The sequence below is a fragment of the Phyllobates terribilis genome, unplaced genomic scaffold (genome assembly GCF_046119375.1).
Source record: "Phyllobates terribilis strain yellow unplaced genomic scaffold, ASM4611937v1 Scaffold_1__5_contigs__length_1240528914, whole genome shotgun sequence".
NCBI classification, from domain to species: domain Eukaryota; kingdom Metazoa; phylum Chordata; class Amphibia; order Anura; family Dendrobatidae; genus Phyllobates; species Phyllobates terribilis.
In genome coordinates this window covers 734,150,806-734,168,531 of record NW_027362761.1, presented here as the reverse complement: position 1 = coordinate 734,168,531, position 17,726 = coordinate 734,150,806, and the positions used below count along the sequence as shown (strand labels likewise).

The window sequence follows — 17,726 nt, the reverse complement described above, 5'->3', positions numbered from 1 at the left end:
GGCAGCTCTCCAGTGCGGAAATAATAAAAAAAAACACAACACTCTGAAGTGGTGCTTTAAAAAGGACCGGACACCAGGTCAAAAGTGGCAAAATGTTATTCTTATTTTATTCCCACTTTAGTATATGCTGTTAGTTGTTGTTTTTATCAAAATCCACCATACGGTTCCAGAGATATGGTCCCTTTTATTTGGGGCCAATTTTTACCAAGAGGGTGTGGCTCGCAGCATTATTTGGGGTGTGTCTTATTGCCCTGTGAGCGACACCCCTTTGGTACAGACCTTAACAATTAGAACCAAGTAAAAAGACCTATGCCTCTGGATTGTATAGTGGATTTATAAAAATGGAATACTCCAAGTAGCAGCGGGAATAAAAGAACAAAAGCGGACCACTATAGATCTGACACAGGACCTCTTTACACGTGGTCATATTCATTCCAGCAGAGGAACTGAAACCATACAAATGGCAGAATTCATTATATATTCTAGTATATAGGCCAGTTTTTTTCTAGGCAGGAATGAAGAATATATTTTTTGATCTACGTGCGTGCAGGTTTACTAATCAGGTTACAGCTTTTTCTAGGACTACGCGTCAATTGTTGATCATGGAGAGGGGTCTGGCCGTTAGACCCCTACCAATCCTCAGAATTAAAGAGACGCAGGACTATTAAACCATTTTTTTTCCTCACAACATTCCCAGAAGATATTTCCACAATTTCATTTAGATGTCTCACAATGCAATTGCACAGACCATGAATAAATTAAACAATGGAATCAGATTTATTAAACTGTAAAATGAAAGCAATATAATATTTTAACTCAATTAACATATATAATCTGATCTCTAAAATGGTCTTCATAATGGTACATACCAACAATCAGCAGGGTCAATTCCCAAATATCACTTATTAGCTCCAGGCAATGTAGCACTTCTGGAAAACTGGCCTAGGAGACCTCTCAGAACTTGGTCTCTATTAACCATCTCAGGAGCTATAAAATCAATGCCTACTTCTTGGTATGACTAAGCAGCCCTGCTGGTGAGGAGTCTTCTGCAAGATCATTGGATATATTGCCAAGGAAACTCACTGCTCAGTCATTCGATAGCAGAGCACAGCTAAGATCCTACAGAGAGGGGCAGTTGGGCTCTGCTCACTTCCGTATCAGACGGCCGGTGCCGTCACACCTACAGATATCCGCTGACTCACGCGCACCTACCCTATTCTGAAGGCTGGAATTAGGAGAGAAGGCGACACTAATCAGCTCTAGTAGAGCTGGCACATGTCTGCAAATGTGACACCACCAGCCCCACTTACCTCCTGATGGGGGGCTAGAAGATCCCTATAAGGGTCACCTATTGGCAGTATATTGTAGTGTAAATCTAATGTCTAACCTTGATTTAATCATTTATGTTTGGATTAAAGGTTCAACAATAGGAGTTTATATTAATTTGTTAATTAATTTAGATTAATTTGTCAATGTCTAGTTCTGTAAAGCAACAACTACAAAGAATGCAGAACGAGGTTAACTACAATGTGGTCCCACACAGCTTACTAGCAGCTTGGAGGGAATGGTCCCATTAAAGTTATCAGCAGAGACAAGTGACCAGGGTGCTTCCACATGCCATTTTGATGCAGTTTTATGCTCTTTTTAAAGCCGAGAGTGGATTAAAACAAAAAAGTGAAAGTAGTCATTTTATAAGCGTTTCCTCCTTTCACATGTACCACTTTGATGCCAAGATGGGTGAGCACCTGCAGATTTAGGACCATTCTTAAACTCTTTAATAAATATACATCTTTCTTTTGTCATTAAAGTAAGCTTGAATATACAGAGAACACTATTTGCTGGGACTCGTAGATTTCCCGGAGCTCCAGCAGGTAACTTGCGGTGTCTTCTATTTCCACCACTGTGCAACATCTACTAAAACGACTAGCTGTGAAGACGCCGTACGATGTGCAGCGGCTCGGCCCGTCAGAGCGTTGGAAGGAGCTCGGCTCCTGTGGAAGGTACAGACCTGGCAGTCTTTGGCCCAAACAATCCTCTGAACATTTTGGAATAAACATTTCAATAAATATACAGAACAAGAACATTCTCATGATCCATATACCGTACATCAAGCACTGCATGAATGGAGCTCAAATCATTGCACTGTCACATCCCACGATTACAGGACTCCGTGATAAGGGTGCGCTGATTGACGGGACAAATTATCTGCTCAGAAAAATATTGTCAGAAATATCACTAAATATCTTTATCGATTGTACACGGCACCTTACACAAAACTTCTTTCAGAGTGAAGGTGGGAGAATTGTTGAGGCGTCCAGATCTTTGCAGTACAGAAAATGGCTTCAGTCCTCGTAATCAAATAATGCCAGCTTAATTGCGGGCAGCTATTACAACAGAAAGGGCAACACCTCCTATTGCTATGGCTGTGGCGCCAAAAAGCCACTTCCAGGAAATAGACTGTGGAAAAGAAAACAATTATTTTAGCAAATCAGAACAAAAAGATACGATCCATTAGTACAGACAACAAATCACAATTTCAAGACAAGAACGGATTTGGCTGTAAAATTTAAAACCCCTTTAGGGTACATTCACATGTGAAATAATAGAACGTCATTGGGTTTTTGTTTCTCTGAGTATGGACCGTGATGCACAGACTGGACCTGAACTTGACAGTCTAATATATGCCTATTAGGCTAGGATCAGACGACCATAGATTCTATCATCCAAGAGAATAGGCTGGTTGATCACACTCTGATCAGAGTATCATTTGCACAGTGTCATCCGATTCTCTCGGATAAGAATAAATAGAGAAAAAAAAAAAATGTCTCCATCTTTTCCATTCTGTGAGTGCACAGAAATCACTGCACTCAGATGACATCAGAGTGCAGTCTAATGTTTTACACGCACTCATTGAGTTGCATGGCTTAGTGTGATCCGAATACGTGATCCAACTCGGGCATGCAGTGATTTTTTCCTTGGACAGTCACTGTCCAAGGAAAGAGGAAAATCGAACATGTGAAAGGCCCCATAGACTAACATTAGAACGAGTGTGATGAGATGTTTTGTCAGATTGCATTTGGATTAATAATGTGGTCATCTGCACAAGCCCTTATGCTGTTGAGTTCAAATCAAGCGAATGTCGGACCAGCATAAGGGTGGACACACCCAAAATGTATAAGCTCCGCTTATGTCCACAGCACTGGAAATGTATGTGTTTTTAATCATGACAGAATAAAGGTTTGAATCTACATTTTGAATTTAATATCCTTAGAATAACTCATTAATCTATCAATGGGAATCTGACACACAGATCAGCTGTTTAGGTCCTGGGGCCAGCAAAAGCACACGGTACAAACCTGGTGTTTGGAGTTACAGGAATAGCTGCAGTAATGCTGGAGGGACAGCAGATGGCGATATAACTCCAACCACCAGCTCTGTCTATACCGTGTGACCGCGCAGTCTTCTTTAGATCACTTCTTTCCTGTAAACCTCCACATTGTCCTAAATGTCCAAAGTAACCCATTTACTTCTCCAAAAATGTCCAAGTGCTGAAAGATGGTCCAGAACTGGCATTTCATGAGAAATAGAAATGTTCACTAACACATGTCCATAAGTGTAGCTACAACTAAGTCCTGAGGGTTCTACAGCAGGAACAGGACAGTATCTCAGTCCTGAGTGATCATCAAGGAGTCAAAACCAGGTAATGTTACCATACGGGTATAGATCTGGTCACAGCAAGCAATACCCAAACTCTGCACCTAGAAACTGTAGCTACACTAAAGCATGGCTCATTCTAATAAAATTCTGCTATATTTCCAAAAATTGTAAAAAAACATTAGTCAACTAATTATTGCTACTAAAAATGTATTCAAGTATGAATTTTATTTTGGGCTTTGGATTATGTCTGATGTTCCAACAATATTTATTGCCTAAGGTCAATCTATTCAGATAATGCATTACCCAACCACTGCAGGAGAAATGAGGGACCCCTTAAGCTACCCCCCCTGTAATACCAGCCAATCGCTGAGGCGTGGTACTGTTGGTATAACCCCCTTTAAAGATGGAGTTGGTCAAATTTACATGCTGATAAACACCGTGTCTGCAAACAGATTCTGGTTTGGCTTTCATTTTAAGTCATGTGGCAAGCCTCGTTAAAGGGTCAGTATTAACTTGCAGGATTGCCACTTCCAATAGGTGGCACTAGAGTTCTAGTCCTCTTCCTCTCTGAAGAGGCTATTTGCATATTTAATTTCCCAGAGGAGCATTGCACGGCTTATAAACCTCCTCACTCTGACATGCCAGGCTTGGCATGTTACTCTCCACGAGGAAAAACAATACCCCTTGTATGCTAATAAACAAATTGGGTAAAGAAGAATAGGTAAATGACTACCTAATCTAACCCATATCCATGGAACATATAGACACATTAATATGCTCCTATGAGTAACATGCTAAATCTAGTCACAGTAAAGAGGATCATTGCTGAGATTTCTAGAAGGAATGCTACCAAATGCTTCATATGACAAGAATGTGAGTGGGAGTGCACCTACTGTACATACACGTGGAATGGGGGACGTTACGAAGCTCAGCCATAGCCCATTGGCTGGTATGTGTGCAGCAACATTATAAATACAGTAGGAATCTCGGCATCCTGTGCAGCTCATGAGGATGGAGAAGAACCTGCCACACTAGTCACATACCAGCTGCAGTAAACTTTCAGCACTGTGACCGCTCATTCTGGGAAGCTAGGTGGCTCCTCTTCATAGTCCCCCACAAACACAGCCAGTGAATCCATGAGGCCCCAAGGGGTCAAACATTTCTCAAACAAGAATTATTAGGAGAGAAAACCCTTTTTGCAAGTCCGCCATACAGTTCCAGAGATCTGGGTCTTTTCATTTAGTGATCATTTTTATAGTCCTCTTTAAAAAGGTGCTGTCGCCTCTCCTGCTATGTCCACTTTCGTAAATCCTGGTATACTCTGTGAAATAACAATTCTGAAGTATTAAGTCTGTAATTTTGTGCTGTTCCCATTATTTCTCATGAATAAATTGGCAACGAGGTGTTACCCTTTCCCTGCACAGAGCAACTTTGCCAGCACTGATTGGACAGCTTGTAATGCAGGATTCATTCATTTCCAGGAGGAATAGCAGCACAACACAGAGTCAAGAAAAGATGTTCCAGAATTGGCATTTCAGGAGGAATAGGAAAGTTCAGACATGCCCAGACATCAGGGCCCACAGATCGTATGAATGACTACATCAATCAACATATACCCAGTGCTGCAGTCATTTCCATCTGGCTTCCAACAAAACCGCTGGGTGGAAATGGATGGAGGAACTATGGGATCTTTCCCAACTGCCCAGCTCACCAGATCACAATATTTCATGTAACATTGTGATAGGACCCAGCGCCTGTGTGTAGATGGAAAAATGCAACAGTTGCCATCCGTCTTTTTTTTTCTATCAGTGGTGACCCAGTTGAGTTGCATCAGGGTTACAAAAAAAACTGACCCCAATGCCACGGATATACACTGCTCAAAAAAATAAAGGGAACACTCAAATAACACATCCTAGATCTGAATGAATGAAATATTCTCATTGAATACTTTGTTCTGTACAAAGTTAAATGTGCTGACCACAAAATCACACAAAAATCATCAATGGAAATCAAATTTATTAACCAATGGAGGACTGGATATGGTGTCACCCCCAAAATTAAAGTGGAAAAACACACTACAGGCTGATCCAACTTTGATGTAATGTCCTTAAAACAAGTCAAAATGAGGCTCAGTATTGTGTGTGGCCTCCACGTGCCTGTATGACCTCCCTACAACGCCTGGGCATGCTCCTGATGAGGTTGCGGATGGTCTCCTGTGGGATCTCCTCCCAGACCTGGACTAAAGCATCCGCCAACTCCTGGACAGTCTGTGGTGCAACGTGACGTTGGTGGATGGAGCGAGACATGATGTCCCAGATGTGCTCAATCGGATTCAGGTCTGGGGAATGGGAGGGCCATTCCATAGCCTCAAGGCCTTCATCTTGCAGGAACTGCTGACACACTCCAGCCACATGAGGTCTGGCATTGTCCTGCATTAGGAGGAACCCAGGGCCAACCGCACCAGCATATGGTCTCACAAGGGGTCTGAGGATCTCATCTCGGTACCTAATGGCAGTCAGGCTACCTCTGGCGAGCACATGGAGGGCTGTGCGGCCCTCCAAAGAAATGCCACCCCACACCATTACTGACCCACTGCCAAACCGGTCATGCTGAAGGATGTTGCAGGCAGCAGATCGCTCTCCACGGCGTCTCCAGACTCTGTCACGTCTGTCACATGTGTTCAGCGTGAACCTGCTTTCATCTGTGAAGAGCAGAGGGCGCCAGTGGCGACTTTGCCAATCCTGGTGTTCTGTGGCAAATGCCAAGCGTCCTGCATGGTGTTGGGCTGTGAGCACAACCCCCATCTGTGGACGTCAGGCCCTCCTACCACCCTCATGGAGTCGGTTTCTAACCGTTTGTGCAGACACATGCACATTTGTGGCCTGCTGGAGGTCATTTTGCAGGGCTCTGGCAGTGCTCCTCCTGTTCCTCCTTGCACAAAGGCGGAGGTAGAGGTCCTGCTACTGGGTTGTTGCCCTCCTAAGGCCCCCTCCATATCTCCTGGTGTACTCGCCTGTCTCCTGGTAGCGCCTCCAGCCTCTGAACACTACGCTGACAGACACAGCAAACCTTCTTGCCACAGCTTGCATTGATGTGTCATCCTGGATGAACTGCACTACCTGAGCAACTTCTGTGGGTTGTAGCGTCCGTCTCATGCTACCACGAGTGTGAAAGCACAACCAACATTCAAAAGTGACCAAAACATCAGCCAGAAAGCATTGGTACTGAGATGTGGTCTGTGGTCCCCACCTGCAGAACCACTCCTTTACTGAGGGTGTCTTGATAATTGCCAATAATTTCCATCTATTGTCTATTCCATTTGCACAACAGCATGTGAAATTGATTGTCAATCAGTGTTGCTTCCTAAGTGGACAGTTTGATTTCACAGGAGTTTGATTTACTTAGAGTTATATTCTGTTGTTTAAGTGTTCCCTTTATGTTTTTGAGCAGTGTATGTGGACCCACCCTGAATTGTAATATAGGTTGTCATGATGAGAATAATGACTTCAACAACAGGTAGTGTGGCTCATTACCCAAGACGACTTCTTGGCTGGCTTGCTGGATGCAGTGCTCACATTTCCCAGCATCTTCTTGTACATAGCAGTCTCTACATTCTTCTGGTCTGTATGTTTTTTCACCAGCTTAGAGAGCTCAGCATGGATGGTCTGTCAAGGATCAATAGATTAGAAAACATCAGCACTGATCAGTAAGGATGTATTCACAAGCGTTTTTTTTTCGCAATCGTGTTTCAATACAAATATGACACAATTTGCCTTCTATAGCCCCTGTCTATACTGTACTGTACTGTGTATTGCTAGCTGCAGAAGGAGTTATCTAAGAATCCATAAGTGAGCTTGTTCTGACAGTCTGTAACTTGACTGACTTTACTGAGCTCTTATCAGCTGATTTATGACCACATAAAAGCTCAGCTCTCCTTTGATGGGGTCTGTGGCCATATAACAGCTGAGAGAAGTTCAGAAAAAGGCAGAGGAGTTAGGCTGTGTGCCCACGATGCAGATTTAATGCGTTTCTGAGGCAGCATTTCCGCATTAAAAACGCATGTTAAGTTGTCTGCCATGTTCCCCAATGATAATCCGCGTGTGCTGTGCACATGCTGCAGAAATTTCCACTGTGGATTATCATTGCAGAAAAAAACACAGCACTACCAATTATTTTGCGGAATCGCAGCGAAATCGCCGCCATTGACTTGCATTGAACCGCATAACATCCGCATGCATACAAGTATACATGCGGATGTTATGCGATTCAATGTGCGGATTGTACCCGGGTCTGGAGAAGAGGAGACTCTCCTCCAGACCCGGGTACCATAGAACCTGTAATTAAAGAATAAAATTATAAAAAAAAACATATACTCTTCGGCTGCTCGCGGTGGTAAAAGGACCTTCCATGACGTCATTTAGTCATGTGACAGGTCACACGGTCGCTGACGTCGGCCGTTGCGTGACCTGTCACATGACTAAATGACGTCATGGAAGGTCCTTTTTAGAGCACTGCGAGCCGCCGAAGACGCCGGACGCATCAGAGAAGGAGACCGGGGGCCATCGCAAGGTGAGTATAATGTTTTTTTGTTTGTTTTTTTTCACCATTTTATTCGATTTATTTTTTTTACTATTGATGTTGCATTTGCAGCATCGTAACTTGGTCACACAACATAAATCCATCCCGTTTGCATGGATTTATATAGTGTGACCAAGTTGTCAAGCACTTTCCTGTGATGCTAAAATCGCTTGGAAAGCGCTTGACAACCCGCATGCGAAATTGCAAGCTAAAACGCTTGACAAAACGCTTCTACCTGGCAGGAAAAATGCACAGACAATCCGCACGGACAATCCGCACGCGTTTTTTCTGCCAGGGAGATGCAGAAATGCTGCGAAGCACTTAGCCTTACAAACACACTGTGAAAGCTAGCTGACTGATTCTTAGGCTGGCCCTATACATTAGATGGCCGAACAATGCAGTCATCTCAGACGAGTCTCCCATATAACGGAGCGCTTGTTCAGCTGAGTGCTCCAGTGTTCTTTAGGAGAATGCCCCAGACTAACATGTCAGCTTATCTCAGGAAGAACAATGTGATCAGCAGTCCAAAAATTGGACATGCCTGATCGACATCTCTCCCGACCATCCGTCAGCCGGCGCCCCCACACATACAAGACTGTTCGCTGAACCCATTGATATTGGCATTCCTTTAATGTGTATGAGGGGCACTTAGTTACTCTGCAGCCAGTAATAGACAGTGCAACACAGAGCCTATAAAAGATAACCGATGCAAAAAAAAAAATAAATAAAAAGAACGCCAACAGCAAAAATATATTTTTAGCCCAAAATACATGCATTTAATTAAACACCCCCCCCCTAAAAATGTGTCCACATCTTAACAGCACCATCAGATCAAATCCCCTTAACTGTTGCAGAAATGTGCCTCCACCCAATAACAGTGGACACATCATTATAGAGATTAATAAATAATAAAATTTGGGCTGCCAGAAGGCTAAAGAGCTGAGCACAATTCATTAATATAAACAGCTCTGTCTGATGTCAATGGGAGCAATGGAAATGAACGGGAACCGGCCATCTGACTCATGCTCCTGAACCACTGGCTGCATATTGCTAGTTCACACTGTTCTCTACTATACGTTTTTAGGGAGAGACCTGTCAGCCAGGGGGGCGGGGGAGAAGGGGGACCCGCTTCGGACTAGTCATCCGACACATAGCACCTGGCTGACTTTTTACAGTATATTTTCTCTGAAGCACTGCAACGCTCCAGAACAAAGTTTACCTGGATACAATAATGCAGCTAGTGTTTAATTCTGGCTGCCGGTTGTTCGGGCAGCATTAATCCGCTCACAGGTTCCCTCTACCCTGCAGTAAGCTCCCCCTAGTGGCAGCAGCCAACCGCTCTGCTATGAGCCTTACATGCTATTTCACGTCAAGACAGAAGACGAGTAGGACAGACCTCTTAAATTGGAGAGTATGTATGATCCTTCTGCCCTAAGAGAAATATAGGAAGGGGAATCGCAGCCCATAGACTGCCCCAAACGACGTGACACACAATCCAGGACTCCTAAAAACATGGAGTAGCAGACTGCACCGTATCACCTTTTCGGTGCTGCTTCCTAGCAGAGATGGGTATGGTGATACCTTCTATGACCCTGCAGCCCAGCATTAGTTTACTATGTTCTCCTCTTTTCAGTTCCCCAGACATAGAAACAAAAACCAGATCTCTTAAATAAGATGGTGGAGGGCCCTACCTAACAGCAAAGCAGATCTTCACCATAGAGCCCTGTAACTAAAAAAAATAAAATGGGAGGTGTACAGTATACACGTAGGATGTGACAACCTTTGCAACCAGATCAAATTGCATCCAAAAAGAAATAGTGAAGCAACTCTGCAATAGGTCTTCATTAAAAATGTGTATACAGCTCCTATGCAGACCTAGAGTACTGGTCACAAGTTTGGACACAACCGTTCATGCAATGGTACTCTTTGTTCTTATTGGAGTGTGCACATTGTAGATTCAGAATGAAGCCAGCAAAACCACAAAGGAACATACCGTATATTCCGGCGTATAAGACGACCTGGTGTATAAGACGACCCCCCTACTTTCCTGTTAAAATATAGAGTTTAGGATATATTCACCGTATAAGACTACCCCTTTTCCAACACATACCAAACACCGGTAAAAATTAAAAAAAAACAGATTTGAATTTAACATGGTCCTTTTTTAATTTAAATTCTTATGACATGCAGGTATATAGCAGGAAAACGGTCACTCATAAACATATTAAAATAGGGGGGACCCCACATCATTTTTTGGGGGGGTCCCCCATTCTAATAGCTAGTAAAGGCTAGGTATTCAGCTGGGGGCTGATATTAGTAGCCTGGGAAGCTCCGTGGGTATTACCCCCTTCCCAGACTTCAAACATCTGCCCCAGCCGTCTGCTTAACCTCCGCTAGAGACTATAATGATGGTGGATCCCACGCCAATTTTCTTTTTAAAAAATCCTTTATTTTAACACTAAATGACAATTGAGGGGTTAATAAAGATGCAGTCCCTAAATTATTATTAATTTTGTAATTAATTTTTCCCAAAAATGTTGACGTGGGCTTCGCCATATTTTTGTGTCCAGCCAGGTACAGCAGGCAGGAACGGGCTGCCCCCAACCACCAGCTGCCTATTTGTACCTGGCCGGACACAACAATATAGGGAAGCCCTTTTTTTCTTAATTATTTCATGAAATAATTAAAAAAAAAAGACGTGGGGCTTCGCCCTATTTTTGTGTCCAGCCAGGTACAACTAGGCAGCTGGGGGCTGGAATCTGCAGCGCAGGGAGACCCAAGCTTTCTGGGCCCCCCCCGCTGCAAATTGCAGTCCGCAGCCACCCCGGAAAATGGCGCGTTCATAGAAGCGCCATCTTCTGGCGCTGTACCCAACTCATCCAGGGCCCTGGTGCGGTGGCTCACTGGGTAATAAAGGGGTTAGGGCCAGCTTGGCATTATCAGCTGGCCCTAAGCCCGAAATTCATGGGGTCACGCCAATATTAGACATGACCACCATGAATTTCTAGTAAAGTAATTAAAAAAAACACAACACCCAGAATAAAGTCCTTTAATTGAAATAAAGACACAATTTTTTAATGTTCTAAATTAAACCATACTTACCGTCACGCCCATTCCAGCTGAAGCCAACGATCTCCTGCAATAAAAGTAAAATAATAAAGCAACCTCATCCTTACCTTTCCATGGTTCCCAGGACCGGTCCAGCTCTGCTACATTCACATGACAGGCTGGACCGCAGCAGAACGCTGCCATCCAGCCTGTCATCCCGCAGACACTGAGAAGCGCAGGCATACTTGTGCTCCTCAGTGTCTGACTGTGACGGCATCCAGATGAGCGGAGGTCATGTCCAATGAACTCGGCTCACCTCATTCACGTCACTGACAGCGTGGGAAAATTCTCCTGCTCCCCGCATGCGCAGTAGAAGTTTCCCACGCTGTCAGTGACGGACGTCCAGGAGGTGAGCTGAGTTCATTGTCGGCTCATCTGGATGCCGTCACAGCGAGACACTGAGGAGCGCAAGCATGCCTGCACTTCTCAGTGTCTGCGGGATGACAGGCTGGATGGCGGCGTTCTGCTGCGGTCCAGCCTGTCATCTCGATGTAGCAGAGCTGGAGCTGTCCTGGGAACCATGGAAAGGTAAGGATGATGTTGGTTTATTATTTTTCTTTTATTGCAGGAGATCGTTGGCTTCAGCTGGAATGGGCGTGACGGTAAGTATGGTTTAATTTAGAACAATAAAGAATTGTGTCTTTATTTCAATTAAAGGACTTTATTCTGGGTGTTTGTGTTTTTTTTAACTTTGACTATGGGGTTAGTAATGGGGGTGTCTTATAGACGCCTCTCCATTACTAACCTGGGCTTGATGTCAGCTGGCATTATAAGCTGACATCAACCCCAACCCTATTACCCCCTGCCACCGCACCAGGGCAGCGTGGAAGAGCGAGGCTAAGTGCCAGAATTGGTGCATCCTATGGATGCGCCATTTCTGGGGCGGCTGACGGCTGGTGTTTCTAGCCTGGGAGGGGGCCAATATTCATGGCTCCCTTCCTGGGCTATTAATATCAGCCCCCAGCTGTCTGCCTAGCCTTTGCTAGCTATTAAATTAGGGGGGACCCCACGTCATTTTTTTTGGGGGGTCCCCCATTTTAATAGCTAGTAAAGGCTAGGTATTCAGCTGGGGGCTGATATTAGTAGCCTGGGAAGCTCCGTGGGTATTACCCCCTTCCCAGGCTTCAAACATCTGCCCCAGCCGTCTGCTTAACCTCCGCTAGAGCCTAAAATTAAGGGGAACCCCACGCCAATTTTTTTTTAAATAAATCCTTTATTTTAACACTAGATGACAAGTACAGTAACCAACACTATCACTGTACTTCATATATATGTGACTGACATGTTTCTATCTATCTAATCTATGTGTGATGCTCTATCTGTCTGTTATAAATTGTCGGGTACCGCTGCTGAATTGCCGGCCGGCTTTTTTAAAGAGACGGTGCATGAAAACACTATTATTTGTTTTAATAAATCCTTTACACTAAATGACAAGTACAGTAAGCAATACTGTCACTGTACTTCATATATATGTGACTGACATGTTTCTATCTATCTAATCTATGTGTGAAGCTCTATTCTTTCTATTCTAAATTGTCGGGTGCCGGCTTATGCCGCTGCTGAATTGCCGGCTTTTCATATATTGTCACAGAAGCGATGCGAACTTCCCTGCTCCGGACACAGCGCAGCGCTTCTGTGACAAGTGAAAGCTGTCGGCACAGAAGTCCTGCGCTGTGTCCGGAGCTGGGAATACGCAGCGATGTGTCAGTTTCAGCACAGAAGCGCTGACTGTCTGGACCTACCGCCGCCGTATTTTAACTCCCTCCACCTTATATTAACTCCGACATGGCAGGGATACGGCCACGGCAGCTTATTAACACCCCCAGAGTATCCCCGCATATCAATTTCTGAAAGTTCAAAAGCATTACCGGCGTATAAGACGACCCCAGACTAGACAGAAGATTTTTCAGTCTTCAAAAGTCGTCTTATACGCCGGAATATACGGTATTTCCCCTCCACAACATGAGCCTGCCCCATACTGGGCAGGTGATGCAGCTTCAAGACCCATAGATCAAATCACCCCGCTTTTCCCCCAATAAAAATAAAGAGAATAAAAAAAAAAATACATATGTGGCATCAACGCGTTCACAAAAAAAAATAATCAAGTTATAAAAATAATTAACTCGATCAGTAAACACCGTACACAAAAAAAATTCAAGAACGCCAAAACTGGGTTTTTTTGGTCGCTGCAATACCAAAAAAAATGCTTTAACAAGTTATCAAAATGTGATATTTATCCCAAAATGTTATCAATAAAAACATCATCTCACCCCACAAAAAATAAGCCATCACACAGCTCCAACTGAAAAATGTATATGTTACAGGTCTCAGAAAACGGAGAAACAACCCCTCAAATAGTTTTTTTTGCAAACTTTTGATTTTTTTTCCCACTACTAAAATAATTTAAAAAACCTGGACGTTTGGTATCGCTGCAATCGTACGCAGATAACACCGAGATGCTATCTGCGTGACAGCGTGGCAGAGCAGGGATGTTCCTGGGCGGAGACGATTTTTTGGCACGAACAAGCCGGAACCCCAAACACGAGTTTGAAATGCCGAACAAATTCACTCAACACTATTTGTGACCATCAGGTGTGTTTAGCAGAGGCAGTGCTGGGACACAGATCTCTACAGCGCTGAGCCTTAGGCTATGTGCCCACGATGCAGACATTTCTTGAGCATTTCTGCATCTCCTTGGCAGAAAAAACGCATGCGGATTTTACACACGTTTATGCATGCGTTTTGGGTTTTTTTCCAAGCGATTTTAGCATCACTTGGAAAGTGCTTGACAAGTTGGTCACACAATATAAATCCATGCAACCGGCATGGACTTATAGTGTGTGACCAACTTAGAGGAAATTTCTACTATCAAATGCTGCATCTAAAGTAAAAAAAAAAAAAAAAAAAATTAACCCCTTTACAGCCTGGGGCGTAATAGTACGCACCAGGCTGTCACCCCCTGTTCAGCGCGGGCTCCGGCGCTGAGCCCACACTGAACCGGGCACATTTCAGCTGACATGTGCCTACAACAGCAGTGGGTGGAATCGTGATCCACCTGCGGCTGTTAACATGTTAAATGCAGCTGTAAATCTCAGACAGCGGCATTTAACATCACCGCGCCAGAAGAGCATCACTTACCCCGCCCATCGGTGACCCCGTCACATGATCGCGGGTCACCGATGCGTGGGCATGACAACCCTGGGTCTGCAGCTGACCCCAGTGGTTGTCATGTAAAGATTACTATGAGCGCCACCTAGTGGTCGGCGCTCATAGTACAGGAGCATTTCTGCTACATAGAGGTGATCTGTTCATCACCTCTATGTAGCAGAGGCGATCAGGTAATTGCTGCTTCTAGTCTCCTATGGCGACTATAGAAGCATGCAGAAAGTGTAAAAAAATGTTTTTAAAAATATATATAAAAAAAAAAAAAAGTTTAAATCATCCCCCTTTCGCCCCATTCAAAATAAAAAAAATAAATAAATAAATTAAAAAAAAAAAACACATCTGTGGTATGGCACGTTTTGTTGCAATTTCACCGCACTTGGAATTTTTTTCCCGTTTTTCCGTACACGATATGATAAAACCAGTAAAGTCGTTCAAAAGTACAACTCGTCCTGCAAAAAATAAGCCCTCACACGGTCATATTGACAGAAAAATAAAAACGCTATAGCTCTGGGAACAAGGGGAGCAAAAAACAAAAAAGCAAAAACGGAAAATCCCAGGGTCCTTAAGAGGTTAAAAAGTTTAAAGAAATAAAAAACCTTATATTCACCTCTCCGGCGGCCCCCGGTCTCCTCCCGGCAGCGTCGTCTCTCCTCGGCGTTCCGCGGTGTACTGGCAGGACCTGCGGTGACGTCATTTAGTCAGCTGATGGTCACGCGACCGCTGACGTCAGCGGTCAGGTGATGTCATTTAGACAGCTGATGGTCACGCGACCATCACCTGACCGCTGACGTCAGCGGTCGCGTGACCATCAGCTGACTAAATGACGTCACCGCAGGTCCTGCCAGTACACCGCGGAACGCCGAGGAGAGACGACGCGGCCGGGAGGAGACTGGGGGCCGCTGGAGAGGGGAGTATGAATATTTTTTTTTTATTTTTTACTTTATAATTCTTTTTTAACTACAGGTACCATGGTACCCAGGTTAGAGGAGAGTCTCCTTTTCTCCAGAGCAGGGTACCATCCGCGCATTGAACCGCATAACATCTGCATGTATACATGTGGATATTATGCGGTTCAATGCAAGTCAATGGGCACGATTTCGCCGCAGAATCGCGCACAAATTGGTTGTGCTGCGGATTTTTCCACAATGATAATCCGCAGCGGAAATTTCCACAGCATTAAATCTGCATCGTGGGCACACAGCCTTACTCCCCAACTGATCTAAGCCAAAATAAGGCAGTAACCACTCAGCTAAGTAATGAGCAACAACAATCCATCATTACTTTAAAATTGCTAGCACCTTGAAGGTATCCTTAAGTAAAGTCATGAAAACCATCTATTGCTATGATGACATTGGTTCTCATGAAGACAACCCAAGGAAAAGAAGACCGAGAAGTACTTCTGCTGCAGAAGATAAGTTCATCAGGCAGCCTGAGAAACCGCAAATTGACAGCACCTCAGATAAACCACAAATGATGCACTGACAAGCAGCAGACACATCTCAACATGAACTGTCCAAAGGAGGATGCGAGAAGCAGGCCTTCATGGTCTAATTGCTACATAGAAGCCACCACTGAGGGCCATACACAAGAAGGGAAAACGTAAGAGTCCAAGAAACTTCAAATAAAAATTACAAACTTATTTCAATACATTAAAAACAGATAGCGAGGTTATAAAATATAGTCACTGGTGGAAAAGGTGATGACAGGGACTTGGACAAGGTTATCTCTAATGCAGTATTCAGTAACTGCCTCTAAATACAAATATCAAAAGGGTCATTACACAGAAATATATTATGGCATATGGTTGGTGATTAATATATGGGGTTGGGGTGATCCTGCCCAATTCTTAGATATATATTCCATTTGGAAATTAGAGAGCGAGAGAAGGAGAGCGAGAGAAGGAGAGCGAGAGAAGGAGAGCGAGAGAAGGAGAGCGAGAGAAGGAGAGCGAGAGAAGGAGAGCGAGAGAAGGAGAGCGAGAGAAGGAGAGCGAGAGAAGGAGAGCGAGAGAAGGAGAGCGAGAGAAGGAGAGCGAGAGAAGGAGAGCGAGAGAAGGAGAGCGAGAGAAGGAGAGCGAGAGAAGGAGAGCGAGAGAAGGAGAGCGAGAGAAGGAGAGCGAGAGAAGGAGAGCGAGAGAAGGAGAGCGAGAGAAGGAGAGCGAGAGAAGGAGAGCGAGAGAAGGAGAGCGAGAGAAGGAGAGCGAGAGAAGAGAGCGAGAGAAGGAGAGGAGAGCGAGAGAAGAGAGAGAGAGAGAGAAGAGGAGAGAGAGAGAAAGAGAGAGAGAGAGAAGAGAGAGAGAGAAAGAGAGAGAAAGAGAAAGAGAGAGAAAGAGAGAGAGAAAGAGAGAGAAGAGAGAGAGAAAGAGAGAGAGAGAGAAAGAGAGAGAGAGAGAAAGAGAGAGAGAGAAAGAGAAAGAGAGAGAAAGAGAGAGAAAGAGAAAGAGAGAGAAAGAGAGAGAGAGAGAAAGAGAGAGAGAGAGAAAGAGAGAGAGAGAGAAAGAGAGAAAGAGAGAAAGAGAGAGAGAAAGAGAGAAAGAGAAAGAGAGAAAGAGAAAGAGAGAAAGAGAGAGAGAGAGAGAAAAAGAGAGAGAGAGAAAGAGAGAGAATTATATATATTATATATATAATCAAAATTATCTCAGGATTATATTTCCAAATGGAATTATCACTCTCTTACTCCTTTTATCCCATAAATAAAGTAAGCAGTATGTGTTTCTGGCAGACATATCAGTTATATAAGAGCAGGAAGGAAGCGAATGACGCGAAAAGCGAGTTGGGGTAGTGGTGCAGTGCTGTTTTGGACATTATGGGTAACTACCTGCTCTTGTAGTGAATTACACCACTGGAGATGCATAGGAGCTGTAGACGACCCAAAATAATAGGACCTTTTTTTTTTTTTTTAATAAAGCCACTTTATTTTCATAGCAGATGCATTTCAGTAATACAAGAAATAGGTTGCAAATATCTGCACATACTTCTTTCTGCTCTTAACCTGGATTAATAAAACTTTAGAATGTATTGTACTTCCAGTTATAGTCATTTTTTGCCAAGATTCACACAACCATAAGCCCATGAGCATATATGACCCTGTTACGTCAAGTCAATAGACCTCGGTCAGGCTGGCAATTGTGGCCATAACACAAACTGTAAAATACAGCCACTATATGGTCATGTGAAGCTAGCCTTAGAAGTCATTCATTTTGTGTTAAGTACCTTATT

The 17,726-nt window shown here is 43.9% G+C and overlaps 1 protein-coding gene across 1 annotated transcript in view; it reads right to left on the bottom strand.

Annotated features, from left to right (window-relative positions):
• Window positions 1-754: 754 nt before the first annotated feature.
• The window catches only part of FKBP8 (FKBP prolyl isomerase 8), a 65,298-nt gene continuing 48,326 nt past the window's right edge, over window positions 755-17,726 (bottom strand). The window contains exons 7-8 of the mRNA XM_073686381.1: window positions 7,191-7,322; window positions 755-2,457 (exon numbers count right to left, since the gene is read on the bottom strand). Of these exons, the coding sequence (XP_073542482.1) occupies window positions 2,371-2,457; window positions 7,191-7,322 (219 nt within the window). The 3' untranslated portion in view covers window positions 755-2,370. The remainder of the gene's footprint in view (window positions 2,458-7,190; window positions 7,323-17,726) is intronic.